General features: G+C 44.5%; 2 protein-coding genes and 2 long non-coding RNA genes across 6 annotated transcripts; 2 read left to right on the top strand and 2 right to left on the bottom strand.

The window, feature by feature from the left end:
- Positions 1-948: 948 nt before the first annotated feature.
- On the bottom strand, positions 949-4,322 carry rab42b (RAB42, member RAS oncogene family). The gene is made up of 2 exons (XM_049731816.2): positions 3,913-4,322; positions 949-1,798 (listed from the first exon to the last, which is right to left on the bottom strand). Exons 1-2 carry the CDS (start codon positions 4,128-4,130, stop codon positions 1,357-1,359), a joined length of 660 nt encoding a protein of 219 aa, XP_049587773.1. The 5' UTR covers positions 4,131-4,322; the 3' UTR covers positions 949-1,356.
- LOC137840599 (uncharacterized) lies at positions 3,041-5,263 on the top strand. The gene is made up of 2 exons (XR_011087352.1): positions 3,041-3,108; positions 3,193-5,263. It is a non-coding gene; the product is annotated as an uncharacterized lncRNA (long non-coding RNA).
- On the bottom strand, positions 5,049-13,799 carry ctps1b (CTP synthase 1b). Of its 2 annotated transcripts, none has more exons than XM_049731582.1 (18): positions 13,633-13,799; positions 12,492-12,672; positions 12,218-12,388; positions 12,034-12,134; positions 11,697-11,813; positions 11,516-11,599; positions 11,362-11,442; positions 11,139-11,290; positions 10,529-10,661; positions 10,362-10,450; positions 10,086-10,180; positions 9,896-9,958; positions 9,776-9,819; positions 9,426-9,522; positions 9,283-9,338; positions 9,072-9,168; positions 6,131-6,275; positions 5,049-6,062 (listed from the first exon to the last, which is right to left on the bottom strand). In XM_049731582.1, the coding sequence occupies exons 2-18, from the start codon at positions 12,655-12,657 to the stop codon at positions 5,984-5,986; spliced, it is 1,770 nt and encodes a 589-aa protein (XP_049587539.1). In that variant the 5' UTR covers positions 12,658-12,672; positions 13,633-13,799; the 3' UTR covers positions 5,049-5,983. The 2 variants fall into 2 exon arrangements, with proteins under 2 accessions (XP_049587539.1, XP_049587538.1); XM_049731581.2 differs by having other exon boundaries at positions 13,624-13,794.
- A 400-nt stretch (positions 13,800-14,199) lies between these two features.
- LOC125975849 (uncharacterized) lies at positions 14,200-21,703 on the top strand. Of its 2 annotated transcripts, none has more exons than XR_007484061.2 (3): positions 14,200-14,448; positions 19,896-19,964; positions 21,200-21,703. It is a non-coding gene; the product is annotated as an uncharacterized lncRNA (long non-coding RNA). The 2 variants fall into 2 exon arrangements; XR_007484062.1 differs by lacking the exon at positions 14,200-14,448 and adding an exon at positions 19,069-19,604.
- Positions 21,704-22,144: the final 441 nt, after the last annotated feature.

Here is a 22,144-nt window from a genome sequence, read left to right as displayed (position 1 = left end):
TGACATGTAAAGATCACGTGATGCAAAACGCAGGTTGCAAAATGGAGGTTCTTTGACGTTAGAGATTTTTATAAGTTCACATTGTAGTTTGGTACTATTATGTAACAATTCTCATCCCGAGAACATTGCGTTCTCGGGATGAGGGAAAAACAAATCAGCCTGCAATCAACCATGTCAAATGATTGGCAGGTTTTCCAATAGGGAGTTTTATTGTGCCTTTTATATGAACACACAATGTTAAAAAAATCTCCAATACTGACATTTCAGCACCAAAGTAATATTTCATGCAACTTGGTACTCATCCAAATGAGAGGACGAGAAAGCCTCACGGCAGAAGGAAAAGAACCTGACTGTTTATTGACGTTGGGAGTGACTTTTGGGGCTATAAAGTGCCTTTTAATCACTCGGCTCGCCGTTTCTTTCAACACAAGCGTCACGCCGACAATGCGAGTCTTTGGGGAAGGAAGGTGTCCTGTCCTCCAGGCAAAAGAAATGTTGCAGGGACACAGGAGGCTCATCTGTCACAGCCAGCGCGCCAGCCAGTAATTGCCTCAATGACTTCTCGACATTGCTCGGCGACGATTTCCAACAGCGCCCGTGGCGTTCTTCGTATAATTGTCAGTCTTGAAAACAAATCCACTCGATTTCCTCGGGAGCCGAGCAATTAGCGGAGATAAGACCGAGGCCGCTCGGCGCAAAAAAAACATCAATTTGACTTTGATGGGTTCTCTATTTGTGAGCCATGGCAAATTTAGTTTAGTTTCTTGATTTGTTTTAATTATTTTTTTTGGGTTGGTTGGTTCGTATGCCTGAATAGTGCAATATTTTTAAACCTTTGAGAATTACCGCAACCATTCAGTGCACACAGGGCTGTCGACTGTAGGTAGTGTGACATGTAGAAGAGAAACAAACACTTGTTCCGCAAATGACGATATTCAGACGGCGAGCTGTACATTTAATGTTTATTTTTACAAATGTTCAATATGACTTTTTTTAGACATTTTTTATCCGTACAAGTATTCAATATTTGAGCGATACTGTGTACCGATACTGCTTGTACTTTTTATAAAATTTTATTTGGCAAAATGACGAGCTTTTTTACTGATGCAGATGATTTTCCCATGTGTCAAACTTCCACAGTTTAGTACCAACTACTGCCGAGGAAGACTTACTCTGTCATTTTTTTTACCATAAGTATTGGTGGCAAGTATCAAAAGCTGCTCCATAACTACTCGATGCCTTGAAATAATGCCAGTTTCAGCCCAATACAGATAACTTGTATTGGTACTCGCCCATCCGTATTTTTTTTAAATGCGTTTCTGATAGCCCATCAAAACATTGTTATACGGTCCGTATCTAGTCACAGCATTTCTTTTTGTGGGCTGGGTCGGGCCGAGCCAGTCTGCTATTCTTGTGTCCCTGCAGAGTGAGCGGCGTGGCACACTTGACACCATCCCAGCCCTCGTGCAGATCCACCTCCCCGCTCATCAGGCCCCGGTAGATCTGGCGGGCCAGCAGCTCGAAGGTCTCGTTGACGTTGTGGTTTGACTTGGCCGAAGCCTCCACGTAGGGCACGCCCAAGACGGTGGCCAGCTTCTCTGCCTCGTCACGGCTTACCGCCCGCTTGCTGTCGCAGTCGCTCTTGTGGCCCGCCAGGACGAACAGGAGCCGGTGGGGCAGCACGTGTTCACACACCTCGTCGTGCCAGTCCCGGATGTGATCAAAGGACGAGCGGTTGGTCAGATCGAAGACCAGAAGGCCTCCCACGGAGTTGCGGTAGTAAGAGCGTGTCACCGACCTGAAAGAGTCCCAACATCAGCCGTGTTGCCAAACGATCAGCTTCCTCCTTCACGTAAGACCATGAATGCATAGTTTGCCTTCTTGGCTGGAATTTCTTACTTAAAAAAACAAAAAGGCGCAGCGCGACAGCATTTTTTGCCCCGATTGAAGTCGACCATAACAACTCCCACAGCGTTGCACACCTCCCTCTTAGATCTGCTGGCCTGCGTTCACCTGCAAATAACTTTCCTGTGCAGCCTTCAACACAATTCATGAAGCCCTCCAACCCCATAAGCAATGGGGTGCTGAGTAATCGCAGTGCTTTTTAAGCTATTATCTTACATTTTAGAAGATAAGTATACTGTATATCGTTTTATTAATGGGAAAAAATATTCATAATGTCAAGTTAAGTTTAATTATATAGCTCTTATACACAGAGAAGTATCAGGGGGCTTTACATGGCCAAAGTTGACAATTATTCTCAACATACCCTGATCTTAACTTCCAGAACGGCAAGGAAAAACTCACATAACCCCGACTGGGCAAAAATGAGAAACCTTGAGAAGGGACCGCAGATGGGAGGATCCCCCTTCCAGGATTACCAGGCTACAATGGATGCAGAGTGGGCAACATTGAACACACAATATAAAACAATCCAAAGAAAAGTAGATGTCTATAGTCAAAATGAAGAGCCGCAGAAGACGTCCGAAGTTGTCATGGCAATGTCTGAAAGGGGGTAGTCCACCTCGTACATAATGCAACATAAGACATACTTTCGATGCTACAGCACCCTACTAACCTCCTGAATTATGTGTTTTTGTATAATAAACTGTGTGTAATTAAATGTACTAATGAATGTTTAGAAACTAAAGTTGTGAACCTACTAACTCATTAAATACATGCTTTTTGTAATATCTGAGCAGCACTCCTTAGGCACACATTGATGCTGTAGTTACTTGAATGTTTGTTTAACTGCACGTAGGTCTACTATCTCTGATTGCTTGATTCATTTGGTGTATTATTTAAAGCAAGTTTTGGTTGTGTTCTTTATATAATTTGTAAGGTTTTTCATATTTTTTTTCCAGCAAAGGTAACATTTTTATTTTCAGTATTTTAATTAAAACGTTATTCATACCACTCTTACCCTTAGTGTGATTTCTCCAGCATTAACATGCCTTTATTTCTCAAATGTATGTAGTGTAGGAGCCCAAATGCTTGTTACAACCACTAGGTGTCACTGTTGTCATTCAGAGGGGCCAAAATCGCGGCCAGGTACACAAATTAAGGTATCTGTTGTATTGCTCTCACGTTACTACACTCTTCTGATAAGTATGAATGTTGTTTCAGTGTACATTTATGGACAAACTACTCCGGCGTTTATGGTTGTGTTCATCTTGTGGACATTTTAATCAGATGCTGGACCTACGAGAATGAATTTATCGCCAGCTACAAGCCTGTTGACAACACTTAAGTCAGATCAACACGAATGGTCGTTCCCCATCGCTTCGCTGCTTTAGGGGGCCTTCATAATGACGTTAATGTTGTGGTGAGTGTGAGAGACCCATCTTATTTTAATTTAACTTTTCATTTTCTTTGATAGTCACCCACAGTCAGCACATGAATAGTGGAATTAAGTAACACAGCGGTGCTCTATTATCCCTGTGCGCCAGCCATCGGGCCGGTAGGATTTGAAACTCCCGGGTTGAAAAATGGTCCCAGCACGCCACTGCCCATAAGTACAGGGTGAAGATATCTTTTCAACCCAAATTTCTCCAGTTATTCTTTAAAATCATGTTTGTAATGTTAAAAAATGGATATGAGGAAAGTGTTAAGAATCGGATTAGGTTCGAAGCCATTTTGCCTCTCATGGTCAACAAAATATGCAGGGGCTGCATATTGCATTGCAAATCGAATATTCAACAATCTTCATATCATGAAATAATTTCAAAGTATTTAAATGAGAGTTGCTTCTCAATTCGAATACATAAAACAAGCCAAGTAAAAGAGGAAGGGCGGCAGTGAGTGAGCGCGCGCGCGTAAAGGTGATGGACGACGCGTTCTGACATACGTCACAATGACGGAGGACCGCTGGCCTGGCCTCGACTTCAAAGTCATACAGTCCTTTGCACTCACCTGAAGCGCTCCTGGCCGGCCGTGTCCCAAAACTGCAACTTGACCCGAAGGCCGGGTTCCAGCTCCAAGAAGTGCACGTAGAAATCCACCCCAACCGTCTCATCGATGGCCTCCAGGAACCGGTCCTCCGTGTAGCGCCTGAGCAGTGACGACTTGCCTACCGTCGAGTCGCCAAGCATGATGATACGGAACTGGTACTGCCATAGGCTCGGGTCCATGGCGCAGCTCTATTAAACGCATTCGAGACGCCATACGTTAGGAGTCACCCGAGCGCAACTCGCGGCTTGCATTTCTTCTTGCAGCCGACCGCGGACGCGCTGGCTTCCTTCAACGCAGGGCTTGGCCAAGTCGCTCGCGTTTGCTTGTTCACACACGAGTTCCGAAGGAGTGCCGTGACGTCACACTTGGGAGTGGTGCACACGTGGGATTTATTGCGTTCATTTACGGGCCTCGCGTTACGGTACACCCACAAAAACGCTTGAGTTGGCATAGGCGCAATAAAAAACATGACCGTAGTACTGAGCATCTCTCCCATCACTTTCACAAAGACTTTAAAAGATAAAAAGAGTTATTTGGAATGCAATAGATATACTGATTTTACTTAGACAGATAAACCCGTTATTTCTCTTTATAGAAAACTTTCACTGGGAAGGCTTTCACACATTTTCTCCAGCAGTTTCGTAAACTGATGCTAAAAATAGACCGCACTGAGATCTGAAGCCATATTTACCGAAAGTCTGTGTGAATGGGAGTAACTGCTCATAACTTTATCATGACAGACGCATCCGCTTGTGGGGAATCGTGCAGGCCCAAAAGAGGAAGTTGAGAATCTGAAGTTCTTCTGGGAAAGGCAGTACAGAAACTAACCTTGCACAAAGGTTGCACTTTGGTACACAACTGTATCAAACAAAAGGTTTGTATGTATATAGCTCATCGCTTTTGTTCTTGTTCCAAAGGTTCATGTAGCTTGAGTGAACATGGTTCTGGTGTCATCAGGCTTGGGTGCCATTTATCTGCAGCTGGATCTGTGGTCTTAGATAAGGTGGAACTAATTAGAAACACTTTTAAGTAGGAGTTTGTGTTAGCACAGAACATTGAGGCTTCTGCTCGAAAGAAAAAAAGGAAGGAAACATCTGTTAGAACATCTGAACTTTATTTGGGGTTGTGAACGTTGCCTCCCATTTGACATGTGATTGTTTAATTCTGGACACAGATACATCCCTGTTAGAAGGTGTGCACACTTGGGCAACTACATTATAGCAGTTGAGTATGTTTACTTTCTCACTCGAAAAGATGAAAAGCTTATACGTGACTTTCGTGATGGTATATTAATATGCATACACACGCAGATTGTATCTAGGAAAAACTTGGAACGTCAGGTCAATCTAATCTCAAGGCAGACTGCACTTATGTGAAAGTGTCAATCAAAACTGAGATCCTCTCGAGACTGTTGAGCTTCAAATGTTGAGCATATACTGAAATGCAAAGTTCACCCGAGGGTCACATTGTGTTTTTTCAGAGGAGGAAAAATGGGGGGGGGGGGGGTTGCTATATAATTTGCTATTTCAAGCAAACACAAAAACTTTACGCCTGCAGATCAAGTTATACTGCCAAATCTAGTGTTGCTTTAAGGCTGGGTCTTTATTTCATCAAGGCATAAGTAATAAAAATGAACCTGAAGTACTTGATTATGACAATACTTGTAAGTATAAATACTCAATATTGGTGTACAAATATTGATATGTACATAAAACTGCATGGTGGAGTAGTTTGCAGGGCAGCCAACCAACTGGCAGAACTTTAGTCAATGCAAAATAATTCATTTGTGTAAAAGCATTTTAAAGCCACCGTCGAGCGTGCTAAACTCATCGCTATTCTATCCCCAACATTACACTTTATACTGCTCATAATAAGCACACCCTTGACAAACAAAAACTATTTGAGACATCCCTTGAAGCTTTATACATTCACCAAAGAGTATAAATAAGCAACAGTATATTTTACCCAATAGCACGATAACTCGTTTCGAACGGCACTTTGTTTCACAGTCGTCACCGAGTTGGCTCCGGCCTCACGACAACGGCGGGAACTTGAGCTCGGCGATGTCGACGTCGGGAGAGCTGCCTCCGCTGCGGTCACTGTACGTGTCCCTGCAAAGCCGGATGACCGGAGTTACCGCGGTGACAATGGGGGCGAGCGGGGTTTTTGCGGTGGTTACCTTGGAGATAGGCGACATCCTTTGGCCAGGTAGCTCTGGAGTTTGCCGGCAGAGGCCAGCAGGAGGCCGAAGTAGGGCGGCGACGGTTTGATGGGCCTGGAGGTGAACTCGGGGTGATACTGCACTCCGATGAAATAGCAATGCTCTGAAAAGAAAGCGAACCAGCACTCTTGTTGCCCTCTCAGCAACGGATATCTGAACGCAAACGGCAACACATATATTCTTAATTCTCTGGCAACAATGACGAATTGTTATTACTGCGCTATTTTTTTCTCATTAAAACACATTGTTTTCATGGTCACGTCCTTTGGATTTTTCATCACAATACCGTAATTTCCGGACTATAAGTCGCGGTTTTTTTCATAGTTTGGGTGGGGGGGCGACTTATACTCAGGAGCGACTTATATATGTTTTTTTTCACAAATTTTTACTTGATCATTAAGACATCACTTACAAGTATAGTTGACCACTTCCCATGTTATTTTTAGTATAGTTGATCACTTCACATGCTTTTATTTCTTTATCTTGAACATATTCAAAACATAAAAAATAGAGAAAACGTCAAATAAAGCAATTAACACTTTAAAGCACCATATCCAAGTCCACTGTCTGCTGTATGTACACTTGCTCCATTTTTGCTCCTCTTATATTTATTATTATTATTTATTATTATTTGTTTATTTATCATTTATTCAATACTCTTATTTATTCATTGTTAGTGCCTTCTTGGTTTTTTTTTGTGATGCTTGTATGCATATGTGTACTATCTCACCGAGGGATAGTGGAAATGTAATTTCAATCTCTTTGTGTGTCTTAGTATATAAAAAAATATATCGACGATAAAGCAGACTTTGACTTTGATAAAACAACCAAAAAAAATTATATTTTCAGACGAAACTGGATGAGGGCGCTCTAAATTTTACCGTTGGCCGTGACTCATCAACTGGGTGGGCTTAAGAAAAATGGCACCAAAAAGAAACTCATATTTTGCAGGTTACAAACTTCAAGTTGTAAAATATGCAGCTGAAAACAGTAATCGAGCAGCAGAAAGAAAGTTTGGAGAACCGTGATGTACCAATGGATTACTATTTCAAGTGACGTCAGTAGCGCGGCGCGCCGGTTGTTTACATACAAACGTGCCCACACAAGGACTACCATCATTAGCGGTGACCATTTCTAAGTGACACGGAGGACAACGAGTTTGAAGGAATTAAGGATTTGGAGTGACATAGAAGGTTTGAAAAACTATTATGGCTTTTACGCACGCCCGGTCTCTACTGAGTCGGGGGCCGACGCTCGGCCGAGTGGCTGTCCGCGAACGGTGCGTGGGGCTCGGACATGGCCATTACGCACGCCCGGTCTGTCTGGAAGTCCACGCCGCCACACGCTTGGAAGTTTGTTTTGTTTAATAAAGAGCCGTTTACCAAACCTACGTCTATCCTTGTACTTTGTTAACGCTACAATATAGTTATATAGTAGATCTGTGGAATAAAGACGAGGCTGACGTCAGGGCGCACGCGCGGCGATGTTGACAAAGGACGAGGAATTTGATCGATGGATTTAATGGAATTAAAGTGCACGGATGGTTTGATAATATTATTGGCTTGTATTATAGTTATTTAAAATATAGTTTATCTATCGTTATATGAGCCTGTGGAATATTTTGAAGCGCAAGCGCCCTCAGCCGTGCGCACCCATTGTTGACAAAGAACGATCGATGGATTTAATGAATTGGAGTGACACTGATGGTTTTATAAACATGTTATTCATGTAATAGTTGTCCTTAATCACTCTATATGTTACGTCAGGCCCGTTCTCAGCTCTTTGTTTGTGTTTGTCATGTTAGCATACCTATCGTTTAGCCTGTTGTTGCTATTTAATGAATTGGAGTGACACCGATGGTTTTATAAACATGTTATTCATGTAATAGTTGTCCTTAATCACTCTATATGTTACGTCAGGCCCGTTCTCAGCTCTTTGTTTGAGTTTGTCACGTTAGCATACCTATCGTTTAGCCTGTTGTTGCTATTTAATGAATTGGAGTGACACTGATGGTTTTATAAACATGTTATTCATGTAATAGTTGTCCTTAATCACTCTATATGTTACGTCAGGCCCGTTCTCAGCTCTTTGTTTGTGTTTGTCACGTTAGCATACCTATCGTTTAGCCTGTTGTTGCTATCGTTTAGCCTGTTGTTGCTCGTTCATGACTGTTTTTGGTGTGGGATTTTGTCGAATAAATTGCCCCCAAAATGCGACTTATACTCCGGAGCGACTTATATATGTTTTTTTTCACTTTTTGGGGCATTTTATGGCTGGTGCGACTTATACTCCGGAGCGACTTATAGTCCGGAAAATACGGTAATCTTATTTTCCCACAAGAGAAAACTCTTTGTTGGTTACACTCCTAACTAGTTGCAATGAAGCCTTCAACCTGAAACTAAGCATGCAGGTCAGCTCCGCCTTAGTACATTTTCCCCACGATAAAAAATGGCGGGTTCAAATGACTTTTCTTTTCTAGTGGAAAAGTTGGCGAAAACAAAAGTCTCAATTATTATTATTGCAAACACACAAATTACAAATACTAAACAAGACAAATGTCAGTAGCAGACGAATAGAACAAGCGACCCCTGTGGGATGCAATAACAAAAAAATATGAAGCCCAATAAAGGACAAACCAGAACCAAAAAAATATTGCAAAGACTACAGTTTGGGGATGCATTCATTTTGGACAGTGACAGCTTAAGATAAGAGGCTAATGAATAGCAGCCGACCGACATAAGCGTTGGAAGCGGTAAGTGACTCTTAACAAGCCTCAGCGTGAGCCAAGGACAAAACCATAAAGTGCTGTGGCGCAGTCATTTAACATGGTGAAAAAGTGCCCGCTGGCCTTGATGCAAGTGCGCACTCGCATCTTCATCAACTCGGGCTCGCAACTCACCTTCCAACTGAATAATCTCCATGCGCTCGCCCTCCACGTCCTGGCCCACAAACTGAAGGCCTTTCTCCTCAAAGTGGTGCTTGAGCTCAGGGTTGACCTGCGGCGAGGAGCAATGTCAAATCATCTCGCAAAAGAGCGTGTCAAAGAGTTGGCAGATGACGTGCGATCCGGGCCCGAGAAGGGCTCCTTGCAAAGCGGGCTTTCGTCTCACCTCAAATCGGTGCCTGTGCCGCTCGTCGACGTGGTCCACATCGCCGTAGAGTTTTCCTGCAAGGGTGACAAGGCCATGTCATTAAAATTCGAGTGGCATGAATTGGCACGTAAAGATCACGGCGGTCGCGAGCGCGCACGTACTCAGTACGCTATTTTGGGATTTGAAGATGGTCCTTCTCTGGCCAAGCCTCATGGTGCCGCCCATTTGTCCCGGGTTGTGCTCGGGCATGTCGATCACCTGCACCGAACAAATGATTGCAATTTAAAATTGACCAAGGAAATATACCTATTTTGTTCCGAGATCTTTTAGCGCACCCAAACTACCTCGTAGATGCTCCCAAATTACTTATTATTCATTAGTCCGGAAGTGTCCCCACAAATCCAATCAAGCCAATCACTACTCATAAACACAAATGAATAATCTCTGCATACAGCAGATATAAATGATTACTCTTGCTCTGTTGTCGATGTAAACGTTACTCCAGACCTACCACAGGGTACTTGGAGTCTGGGTTGAACTCAGTGGAGTTGGCATCTGAGAAAAGAAAATGCAAAGGGCTCAAATTTCCTCCCAAACATGACGCCAAAGCGGACGTGTGGCAATCGCTTACCTTCCCAGCCCAGAACGTTGCGGGCAAACTCACATACGGCCAGCTGCATGCCCAGACAAACGCCTGCGTGCAAACAAGACGGATGATATTTTTGCAGAATCAGCGCAATTGAATACAGGAGTTCTCGAATGTAGCCGTTTCATTCACTTGCGTTGCTTTTGTGCTCAAATGTGAGCCTTTGATGTCTTACCTAGGAAGGGTTTATTCTGTTTTCTTGCCCAGTTGATTGCCAGTATCTTGCCTTCGGTCCCTCTCACACCAAAACCACCAGGGACCAACACGCCACTGTGACGAAGCATTTAGTTAGTAAGACTTATTAACGACATCAAGAGACACGAAATGCTGAAAATGGAAAAAAAAAACATCAACAAAAGAATAAAGACTGTCTTGAGAAGTGCCAGCATGGCGTCAGACAGCTCTCTGCTGCCACCACATGGCGGCAACAAACAGCCATTTGGGTACTCACTTGGAGCTACAGAGTTTTTGCCAGGCCTCATGATATTTCACTGGCTCCTCCTGCAAAGTGGCCAGCTCCAGGTCGGCCGAGTCTATGTACTGGGAAGGTAGCAGACGTGGCGTTCAAAGAGCCGCCGCTCAAAGATGGCGGCGGGCCGTGACGAGGTGCTGCCCTACCTTGACCTCCAACTTGTGACTGATGGCGAGCGCCGAGTGCTCCAGGGCCTTAATGACGGATGTGTACGAATCCGACAGCTTTGTGTACTTGCCCACCAGCGCGATGGAAACGTGCTCCAGCAGACGGTCAGACCTGGAATAAGAATCAGAGTGAATTCAAATGAGCACGCTCTGCGGGAGAGACCATCAAAGATGCCAAACGATGGGTTAGCTTAATACGCAACCACCTCGTGTCGGTTGTGACAAACGAGCATTTCATATGAACCGTCTCCAGCAATAAGCTACATAAGGGATTGAAGTACTTTCTGCAAGAAACGATTTGAGCTGCTTTCATTCATTTTTTAAAAGATAAATTCCGCTGCCTTCGGGCCTTTAACGTTGCACAGAGACGTAAAACTTAGCGGGCCACAAAATCTTTTACGCCCCGACTGTGCAATTCATCTTTTCCTTTCCTGTGTCAGAGCATTTCATATTCTTGTATTTCTCTTTTCAACCCAAGGCTGTCTTCCCCAGTGCATTTTAGTTTATGGAGAATGGAAGCAAATAAATATGCATTTATCTATAATTGAGTTCATTTGGACACATAGAAACTTCTGACAAGTTTTCCCACCTATCGGCCATCTCCTTCCACTTGCAGAGCATTTTCCTGGGCCTCATCTCGATAGGCAGGTTGAGTCTGTGGCAGAAGTAGCTGACCACGCCCTGGTCCTCCAGCAGCAGAGGCACTCGGTAGACCGAAGACACGTCGTGCACGCAGATCACCTGGGGCGAGACGCCGTTTAAAATTAATCACAAATTCTGCCCGGCGAGCGTCACAAAAATATTCTCAGTACCTGCGTGGGTTCCACGTGACAAAACATGGAGATCTTCTCCTTCACAGCTGTTTCCAAGGGTGTTGTGCAACGGCACATTATCTGAAGCACAAATTTGATTTCTCAGCTCAAGAATGACAACTCGAATTTGTCTCCTGGTGGCATTTCATCTCACCAAGTCAGGAGACAAGCCAAGGCCTCGCAGCTCCCGCACGCTGTTTTGCGTTGGCTTTGTTTTCTGCTCCCCAGTCGTGTTTGGCTGAAGGAAGGGGGGTGGGGGGGTCATTCAGGTTGGGACTCGTCTTAAGACATATAAATACTGGAGCATTACAAAAACGTCAAGCCTTCTTCCTCACCTGTGGCACGAGGCTAACGTGGATGTTGCAGAAGTTCTCTCTCTTCACCTTGAACTGGAACTGCCTGAAGGCCTCGATGAAGGGCATGCTCTCTATGTCTCCCACCGTGCCGCCCAGCTGCGGACGGCGCACACACACGTGTGAGCCTTATCAAATCGCCGTAAAAACCAGAATGGTCACATCTTTTTGCCTGATTCCTCATTCCTCACTGCGCGGCTGATTTTTTGACAGACGCGTGAACGCCTCGGAGCAACGTGCCTCCCACAACATATTTTGCCTCACACTACTTCTTTTGTGTAGGCGAGCAACAAAGTATAACAAAGCCAAGCAGACCAACCTCTATGACACAAACTTGCGGCTCCACGCCATCACCGTCCACGGGGACCTTGGCCTGATTCATCACCCACTCCTGGATCGCATCTGTGATGTGAGGCACCACTGGATGCGGGCAAATAATCACAATTAGAAGGCCACGAAATGGCCGCTTTACACCTGAAACTACAATATTGGACCCTTCTCACCTTGCACGGTTTTGCCCAGGTAATCTCCTCTCCTTTCCTTGTTGATGACTGACTGGTAGATCTTCCCTGTGGTCAGGTTGTTGTCCCTGGTCAGGCGGATGTCCAAGAAACGCTCATAGTTGCCCAAGTCCAGATCGACTTCGCCGCCATCGTCCAGCACAAAAACCTCCCCTACATGCACATTGAAGATGTGCTATCAGTGCATGTGTGTTCGGTAACCACGTCGTCAAATATTAAGCACAAATAAGGCAAAGACTAGCCACGGGTGGCCTACCGTGCTCATAGGGCGAAAAAGTGCCGGCGTCAATGTTGATGTATGGGTCGATTTTGATGGCCGTGACGTGAAGGCCGCACGACTTGAGAAGCGTGCCTACGCTGCTGGCGATGATGCCCTTGCCGATGCCGGAAATCACGCCACCAGTGACCAGGATGTACTTCATTGTCGCATAGGAGATCTGGACCAAGAGACAAAATAAAAATTGGAAGAAAGAACAGAAGACATAATGTCATAGTTGCATGCGGTTTACAGCTAAGAGCATGGCAATGATCCGAGAAGCTCGCCAACAAAATGCTTGAGGATCCCCGTCTGTCAGCTGACTTCGACGAAGAATGATTTTACTTCATTTGCTTTTTCTTCCGCGTTACATCCGTTTGCATGCAGCAAGCTTTTTCGACTGTTTTCACGGTCAACGCTTGACCGTATTTTGACATCTTGAGAGTCACTATAAGCTTTAACCCTTGTGTAATGGTCATATTGTTGTTAGTTAGCCAGCGTTTGTGGGTCTGATGGAACCGTTGCTTTTTGTGGCTTTTAATGCCTCACAATCAAACACTTATGTTAAAATACTGAACAGACGTTTACCTTATCCCAATTACAAGCAGTAGAAACCATATATATGGTTGATATTTGCCCTTTACCTTTGGTAGGTCACATTTATAACATATCATGTATTCCGATATATGTTCTTCACAGAAAATGAGCCAAAGTCAGTGAGTCTCAATTTGAAAAATGTATTCTTTGTATCATTTTTCTTTTAATAAAAAATGAAAACGGGTCCCACAGACCCGAGCATCACACAAGGGTTAATAGGCATCGCATTTAAGAAGACGTCATCAAAGAAGCGTGTCCAGCATTTAACACATGCACGCAAGTGAAAAGGCGGGAGTTCGACCTAGTTTAGCGGTTGTTCCGCACATAGGGAAAACGCCACGGCGATGTATCCACTTGCTTTTTGTGTTTATTTCTAAAAGTTAAAAAACTATTTCAAGTACTGTGATGTTCCAAGAAATGATTCAAACCCGAGTCACGTTAGCTTGCTCGTGGTAAGCGCTCATTGTCAACAGTCGACAAAATTGGAGACGTTCGCGTGTCAAGACAGTCGTAAATAAAGGTCATCAAGACTCACCATACTTACCAAGCAACTATGCACAACAGTCAGGGAAGTCCAATGGATGCGTTGTGATAATCGGCGTTATTCTTGCGTTTTGTTAGTATCCGCGGAGAGTTTGGCACGCTTATGTGAATGGAGGAACACGTGCGAGACGGGCTGACGTTTCTGCATGTTCTTCTTCTCCTGCATGTCCCGCCGAATTAAAGGACTTTCAGTATGCTTTCGCCCTCTATGGGTTACTATTACATTGCAGCTTGAACAGAAAATTACGAGAATTGCTTTTTTTTGCGTCTGGCGTCGAATAAAACTCGTAATAATTATTATGTTATTGCTTCTATTTTATTTGTCACAATTCATGTTGACGGATGTGTTCTTATTCGGGCAATAGATTATTTATTTATTCATTTATTTATTTGATTTATTTGTGTTTTGCTTCCGCTGCTGCTATCACGTGGTCTAATCAAACTTTTTACTTCTGGAGTCACCCAAGCCGCACCCCCTCCCCCCCCCCCCCCCCCCCCCCCCCCCCCGTTTCGCTACGCCGCGCCTCTTTCAAGATCGGCCAATCAGGAACGAAGGTTTTGGCTCGTAGCAAAGAAAGACTTCCGGAAGATTTTGCGCGAAGTTCTTGTCGCAGAATTTTACAAAAGTAAATGGATGGTTCCAAGGTCGTTTGTCGGGTTATCTATTGTCCTCATATGTTAAAAAAAAAAAGTTTTTGTAATTTCTTGTACAAACATCGAATTTCCGTTGTTTCTTCTGATGATTTGGACTGGAATGTTTACCGCTAGATGGCGTAAAGCTTCCATGATACGTTGCCTGACTGAGACACTGAGCAAGGTGAGCCAACAATAACATGGGTAAGGTTATTCACACATATAATGGAGGGGAAATGAGACATCATTCAGTGTGACACGAGTATTTGTTTTATTGTTCCAGGAGGTAATCTCTGTGGTTAAGTAACGCTTTATAAAATCAACGGGTGCTTCCCAAAATGTCACTCATGCCAAACAGATTGAGACATTAAGCGTCTCCCTCAATGTATGTACTACTGTGGCGCATGCTCCAGTTTTCTAATCCTGCACCAGTTTCCATCTAATTAAAGGCCTCATCCTCGCCACCTCATTTTCAAAAGTCGCTTCCTTCAATTACTGATGACAAGTGAGCACCGACACACATTAACCTCCTACGTGACGAGCTCCTCTGGCTGCCCGCCATCTCTCCCTGCAATAACAATCCAAAGGCAATTCCACCTTTTTGGAATGTACTAATCACATTGAAGCAACGATGATAACACACTGCCTTGTCATGCCATGCTTTGCAATATGTTTTGGTCACGTGGTCCACTGTTGGCCAAGTCAGCTGTGAGGGCTCGTGCTGGGGTGTTAATTATTGTCTATACGTGTTTGCTATGTGATGTCTCTGAGCTTCCCACAAGAGAGAACACCAAGACTGACGAAACCTGAGAAACGGATGATGAACAACCTCGAATGACTGCGGGCTACGCGTCTCTAAAAATCGAAGACGTGACCTAATTCTTGCACCTATTTCATGTCGAAGCTCATATAAAATTGATTGACTTTGCCACGATTAAAACGGTCGTCGTAATGTGATCGCGGCAGGGACGGATGTCTATGCTCGGCGAGGTTTAAGGAGATATTAAAATCGACCAAATTAAAAGTGAAATTGCATTCGTCTTTGCACTGTTTGATGCAGAGTAGCTCGGGCATCAATCTGAAGAAACGGATGTTTGCTAATGTTCAAAATCTCTGGAGGGATTTATCTCGTAACCTTCTTCCTGAACTAAAGCAGGTTACAGCATGCTAATAATGGGGCGCATTTGAACCCGTCTGATCAAATTTAGTAAGGCCTGATTTTCGAATGTGTTTAAAAGATTATCCAAATTGATTATCCTGTGCTACGGCGCATGTTTTCAGTGACTTTTTTTTCATCTCCTACCTGATGATCATCAATGTTAATCACGTTTGATATCTATTAGGGATGGGCGAGTACCCATTGCAGGGTCATGACGGCCTTATTCCAATGTATCGGGTAGTCGTGAAGGAAATTATTTCCTTGGCAAATTTGGACAAGAGCAGATAGCAGAAAACAGGAAGTTAGACAGACACTCGTCAAGGAAGTGACTCTGCAACCAGGAATAAATGACACTTTTGTGTCTAACATATTAATCGCAACACCAAATACATTAAAACAACTTTTTCTAAAAACCAAAGTGCCCTCAAATATGGGGTCCGTTGGGGGTCTACACCTCATGCTTCTCATGAAATCAACAGAAATGGAACCACAGAGTATAAGAGTAATAGTCGATGTGTTGTATTTAAGTTCTAACGCTGTACTGCAAAGTTAGGTATAAGGTTGGGGTCAGGTGTCAGGCGCTGTGTCCTGCTCTGAAGAACTCATAGAGGCTCACACAAAAGAAACGGGAGCCCGCCGCAACCCCCGTGCACATTATTTATGAATGGGATTGGTGCCTCTTGCTGTCCTCCTTCACTTTTGGAATGCGCAAGGTGGTGGATCGATTCAAGACGGGGTGGGCCACTGGGTCTGGGGGTGGGGCCCCAGATGGCTCCAAAGGCTTCCATGCAGGACGAGAAAAAGTGAGCCAATTAGTGTCACGGAGGGCAGCTCGTGTGCTCGGCGGCCCGGATAAATACCGACGATGGCTTGGCCATGTGATGTGGGCAACGTGGTGGCTGCGTGCCAAATCGCAAAGCACCATGCAAGCGATCCAGGCCTGCAGAGTGAAGATACGCTATTAAACTTATATTTGTTGTAATTTCATCTACGGACGAACAATTGATCGAATTCAAATTGATCTTGACATTGTGTCTCAATAAGTTGAGTGCTTCGAGTCAAGTGGTTCATTGATGGTTCATTTGCCTTTACTGGATCTCAAGCCTAACCTATAAGGCCAAAACATTTCTGTATTTTTATTATCATACAGATAGTTTGTTGCTTGTGTTTGTTTAAAAAAAACAAAGACCTTGGTAAAAATACCATATCATATCATTAATCGCAATATTGAGAGAAAAATGACCGTTTTTATTTTTTGCAAATCCTTCCAGCCTAATTTCATCTATGGAGAGCATCCAAATTACAAATTGGAGGGAAAGGCAATCACAGTGGGCTGCGTCATTTGCATAGCGTGATCGTTGACAAAGGTATCGTTATCCTCATCACGCAGCGGGGCACTACTCTTTTACCCCACCCCAAAAAACCCTACTCTAATTTCTCTTTCTGACTGATGTGCTTTTTCAAAAATGCCATTTGCTTTCTCCTCTCTCCTCACTGTACGGAACGTACAACAGAAATGCATAATTCATGTTGAAGAAATTGATTTGTATTCCTTTTAGCAAGCACGCAGAGCAACGAAATTGACCAGATTCTTTAGTCCTGGTCACTTGTTGCGAGGCAAAATTTATGGTGCATAATAATTTCTTCCCTGAAGGCCAACGCATATGATTTGCATATGCTGGTCGCGCCTCATTGCAATGCGCTTTAATCAGCACAGCGTTACCTTGACTTAAGAGCTGAATTCATCACGTGACAAAACTCGGGACTCCTCGTACGATGCATCAAATCAATATTCCTCGTTGAAATAAAGTGAAATTCGTAGAACCTGTTCCAAACTCCCCCAAAAATCCAACAAAATATATTTTTTTATGTCTTATGTATCTGCATGGTCTGCTCTTCATCTTACTTTTTCATTTGATTGACAGGCCGGCATTCAATTCCAGTTCCAAACATTTGTATCAAGTAGAATGTCAACAATAGCGCCATAATTGTAGACTGTGAAGTGCTCCGGATTCACACTTCTCCGTGGCTGCTCGCCATTGTCTTCCCATTTACGTAAGCTGCCAGATATTGAGAAAAACAATGTCGCTTGAAGGGCGTTGCCTGTTTGTCGTGCACTCAGACTTAAGTCTTCTGCCGTGCCTTCTGCAACTTGTGACAAGTCTCATTTGATTATACCGAGAGAGAGAGCTTGTATCTTTGGGGCCCTAAATAAGCCCTTGTTCTGGTGAGTGAGAGGCGAGCAAAGATGAGGATGAACCTTGGTGACTTGTGACCGTGCGCGTAGGGGCCCATCCGCCACATGTGCCTCTCAAGTCAGATGTTGGGCCCGGTCGAACAAGTGGCCCTTTTATTGACAACTCTCATGAGCTGAATAGCGCTCGCTTACTCCAATCGACTGCGGCGGTGACCGTCTGTCGATACCAAAATAAAAAACACCCATGACCTCTGATTGTCAGGTTTGTTCATTTCTCATGAGGCTCCAGACAACACGCGACCACTAAATTACACTCTAATTAGAAAAAATGTAGTTAAATAATGTCAGTGAATTATTAACTGGGAACAAAAACCTATTGAACCTATGACATGAAAAAAGGGACACGGGGGGAACTTGTCAAAACATGAAATAACACAAAATCTCATAAAACCCAACAAAAACACAGATCATGAAATGTTTGTGTTTTGGGAATGTTAGTCAGTCAGTCAGTCAGTCAGTCAGTCAGTCAGTTCGTTAGTTCCCTTGCTTGATAGCTAGCTAGCTAGCGAGCTAGCTAGAAGGATAGATTGGCTAAATAGACTTGAACCATGCAGAAAAGTAGAACAAAACAATCATAGTCAATGTATTCAAACCTCTTGCCACTGCCAGTGTAAAGATACGGAGTTATGTAAACTCTTACAAAATGGATGTGCCATCGTATGATCATGATTATTTGTTCTGTATGCTGCGGTGCTCCGCAGTCTTGCCATTTAAAGCATATTTGATTTTGCCACCAGGACATCATAAGTCAAATGTCAGTGCATCATGTCCACAAAGGAGCTACAGTGTTGCACAATGCAGTGTCCTATTTTGGTAGCCTTATCAATAGGGGATGTGTTCCTCAGCTTCTCAGCCGCGTCTTTGTCTGTGAGAAGTCCTCATGGAGCAGCGCGGGGGACAATGGGCAGCTTGATGGCAACGACGTCTCACTTTGGATCACATGTATAGAGGAATGCGGGAGCATGACCGGCCAGAACCAATGCAGTTAGGGCCCCCGTGCGGACCGTAACCGTCTGCAAACGAGCCAAACGAGCGCTGAGGTTCATCGAGGTTTTGTCCGAGCTTCAAAGCCTCCCGTGGCTAAGTGCGGGAGAAAAGGCCGACTTGTTGCCACGAGAAACAAAAAGCTATTGACCGCCGACCTTTCCTGTCTCGCGCTCGGTTGCTCACAAACAGTACCTGGATACAGTACCTCTCCATAATATTCCTCTCTGTCCTGAATTTGACAGGCTTGAATTTAGCAAGAAACCATCCATCTAAGACCGTCGACTTTGAGGACTCTCGGCTTCCTCGCGCTTCGTTAAAAGTAATAATGGGAGGATCCCCCCCCCCCCCACACACACACACACACAACCAATGAGTTTGGAATGCACCGTGCTTGTGCGATCAACCCCCCGCTGTCACCCGGCACTCGTGATGGGCTATTTTATGGCTAGCACGAGGGTGAGAGCAGCACACAACAAGACGTTAAAAAAACAACATGGGGCAAGGCCACGGGGAGGCATTGCAATCCTCAGCTATTTGTAATGGACAACAAGAGGGGAGGGGCCAAGATGGATGTGATCTCACGTTAATTGCGTGGGCGCGCATGCATGTGTGCCACCGCAAGGGTGGGATGTGTTGGTGGAATTTCTGAGAGCAGTGCAGATTTTTTTTTTTTTTTTTTTTTTTTACGAGCGTGGCAGGGGTTTGCACTGTTGTGTACGTGCAAGTCAGCGAGTAGAGTGAGTGCGAGTGAGCCTGTGCTGCTTATCAGGACTGTGTGCATTTGGCCATGTGTGTGTGTGTGTGTGAGTGAGTGCGCGACCTCGACACATGGCTGGGGGTAGTGACTGGAATCTTGCGAGTGTGATGTTAAATTTGCAAAGTCATTGGGGACCAAAACAGACTCGCGAGTCATCGACCATTTTGCTGCGATATTTTGGTAACAAGCACACTTTTGACTGTTGAATCTGTCACCGTCATCAAACCTTCCTTAAGAGTACAGGAAATTGAAATACGAATGGCGTGCGCAACCTGGGACCGGTTTCTGGTCCGTCACAGGGTCTATATGTGCCCACATCAAGACAAACAATCCCTTGCACACTTGTACACCTTGTTCACTTTCAGTTTCCAAAAAGTCATAAAATGAACTCATCATTTCTTTACTTGTAATCATTTGTCCTCTGCTCTTCTTCTTTCCTCTTCTTGCTTTTTCCGCCCGCCTGCCTGCCAGCTGCTAAGCCATTTGGAACCGAGTTGGTTATATAAAGACAAGTCAAGTTTCCTGCCCCGGCCAGCCAAGGTAAGCCAACTTCGCTTCCAGCACATCCCGCGTTGCAACACTTTTGTGTTTTGACACCTCCAAGATTGTTTTGGGGCAGGAGTCGATATTTTCTAATCTGTAACACATACATAAAACCGCCATTGTTAACGCTAAGTGCTGTTAACAAGTGGAAACAAAGTCCTGACCTGATCAAAGTTAATATTTAGTGCTCTTAGGCTCAGTCATTTAAGATCTCGCCCAAGGTATCATATCCCGAACTTGGCATTATCTGGTAGCTTTCTGCCCAAGACCATTAAGCAAGAGTATTTTTAAAAATGCATGTCGTGGGATTCAGTCCACAGCATGCTCACTTTTAGCTTGAAACCCTTGTAATGGCTTTTGGCAGCTTATTCCACTTGTGAGCTGTTTTGATGTTTTTTTTTTCCGTCTAGTCTTCTTAACATGACACTGACATGAGTGTGTGAGTGACTCGACTCAAATGACGCTCAGTGTGTTCATTAGCTGGCAGGAAAACATAAAGACTCCAGATGGATCTGTAAACAATCTTGGTGAAGCTCGAGCTAAAAGTTTAGATTGAGGGACTGCCGCTGGTTTCTTTCCTTAAGGGTTCCGTTTGTTCTCTATAACATGTTTGGATCCTATACTGGATGCGTTCCTCCCTTAGCGTTCTTTGTTGTGCTTCCGCGTATGTTCCCTTTCATGAAGTCTTGAATTATTTTAGTATTTTCTCTTTTTACAGCGTGTCACTCATATCTCGGCTCCATTCACGAGCAGTTTCCTTCCCACTGTGTATCATTTCTACGTGTAGTTTTTGTTTGTTATCATTGTTTCCGTTGTCTTCATTGTTTGCTCATAGCTGGTCTCGGTACTTGCCCGTCCCTTTTTATTCAAACGTAACATGTAAACGCTCTCCCGACTATTCATGCTAATGACATTCAAAGAAGCAACAAATAATAGGTAACATGAAACCAACTCACTGCATAGCAGCTCTCATAAAAGACTTTTGAAATGTACTGTTTGGATTCCGTGCGGTGTTTCAATTAAACCGGTCGAAGGGACACCAAACAAATTTCTAGCATTTTGGGACGAGCTTGGAGTGCCACCTGTTGCTTTAACATGCACTTTAACACGGCTGACTGTGTTTTTTGGTCTCAATCCACGTGCACACACCTTAAATCAACTTTACTACATGAGCAGGTTGGCTCCCGCCGAGGAATGATGAAAGTCAATTCTAATTGATCTTCTCTCTTCAGCCATCAGTCATACGCTTGCCCTTGGCTCAGCCGGCAGTCTATCCAGACCAGACCAGACCAGAGGTGCAACCAACATGCCCACTCTGGCATGCATAATCCCCCAATGCTGACCTGAATTCCTCTCTGGTTTTTTTTTTTTTTTTTTTTAGTATTCTTGTCAGTGGCACCCACCCACTTTCCATTTCCTCTCTTTGGCTCCCGATGCCCTTTTCTGCCACATTGTTACTTTTGTCACGTCACTTGGTGTGAATTTGACACATTGGCTGCGCGTCACCTGTTTATCAGGATTTCACTTTGCGTAAACACTCAGGAAGGAGTGTGCGTGCGTGTCAATGCGGGGAGGGTGTTTCCAAGGTTACCGCAGAGGCACTAAATAACTGTGACAGCTGTGGCTGGGGACTCTAGTCAAGCAAAACGATATCGCCATAGATACAGAGCACTAGACGGAAACAACACTTCATTCCCCCGTGGCGTAAACACAAATAAATGAAGCCGCAAACACAATTTGTGCGTCCTTCTTCAAGCAGGTCATTGAGTCTGTCATGTCATTGATTATCAGGAGATTGTGGGCGTGTTGCAAACGACAGTCACACCATTTCTAGAGGGCCGCTTTTGAGGGACAACAAAACAACCGATGACAAACCGCGTCCACTTTATGCAGAGCGCTCGGAAGCAACGGAGAACGCTTCGACTGTAATCTTTGCAGTCGTGCGCCCGTGGCCATCTGTGCCACAGCCATGGTGTGTGCGTGCGCGTTGGTGTGTGTGTGCCTCTCGGCCTGCGTGACGTCTGTTCTAAGCCCCATGCGGGCTGGTGCACGCATTGGTCTCTCAGTCACCCAAAAGCAGATGTCGCCGGCGCGATGGGGAGTGGCAGATTGCGGTGGCAAGCGACCGGTGGCAGGTTGAAGGTGCCTCCGCCCCACCGTGCCCGGCAGATGGAAGC

Source organism: Syngnathus scovelli, chromosome 9 (genome assembly GCF_024217435.2).
Source record: "Syngnathus scovelli strain Florida chromosome 9, RoL_Ssco_1.2, whole genome shotgun sequence".
In the NCBI taxonomy this organism is placed as follows: domain Eukaryota; kingdom Metazoa; phylum Chordata; class Actinopteri; order Syngnathiformes; family Syngnathidae; genus Syngnathus; species Syngnathus scovelli.
The sequence above is the reverse complement of the archived record's forward strand: the minus strand, read 5'-3'. Positions and strand labels throughout refer to the sequence as shown.

Bases quoted from the DNA above. Each gene is read 5' to 3' on its own strand.
- ctps1b (XM_049731581.2), bottom strand. The intron at 9,339-9,425 runs GTACGTGCGCGC...TCACCCTTGCAG, and splicing joins ATCCCAAAATAGCGTACTGA to GAAAACTCTACGGCGATGTG. The intron at 6,276-9,071 runs GTGAGTTGCGAG...CTTTCTTTTCAG, and splicing joins GGAGATTATTCAGTTGGAAG to AGCATTGCTATTTCATCGGA.
- rab42b (XM_049731816.2), bottom strand. From the start codon at position 4,130: ATGGACCCGAGCCTATGGCAGTACCAGTTCCGTATCATCATGCTTGGC. The intron at 1,799-3,912 runs GTGAGTGCAAAG...GGACTCTTTCAG, and splicing joins GCCGGCCAGGAGCGCTTCAG to GTCGGTGACACGCTCTTACT.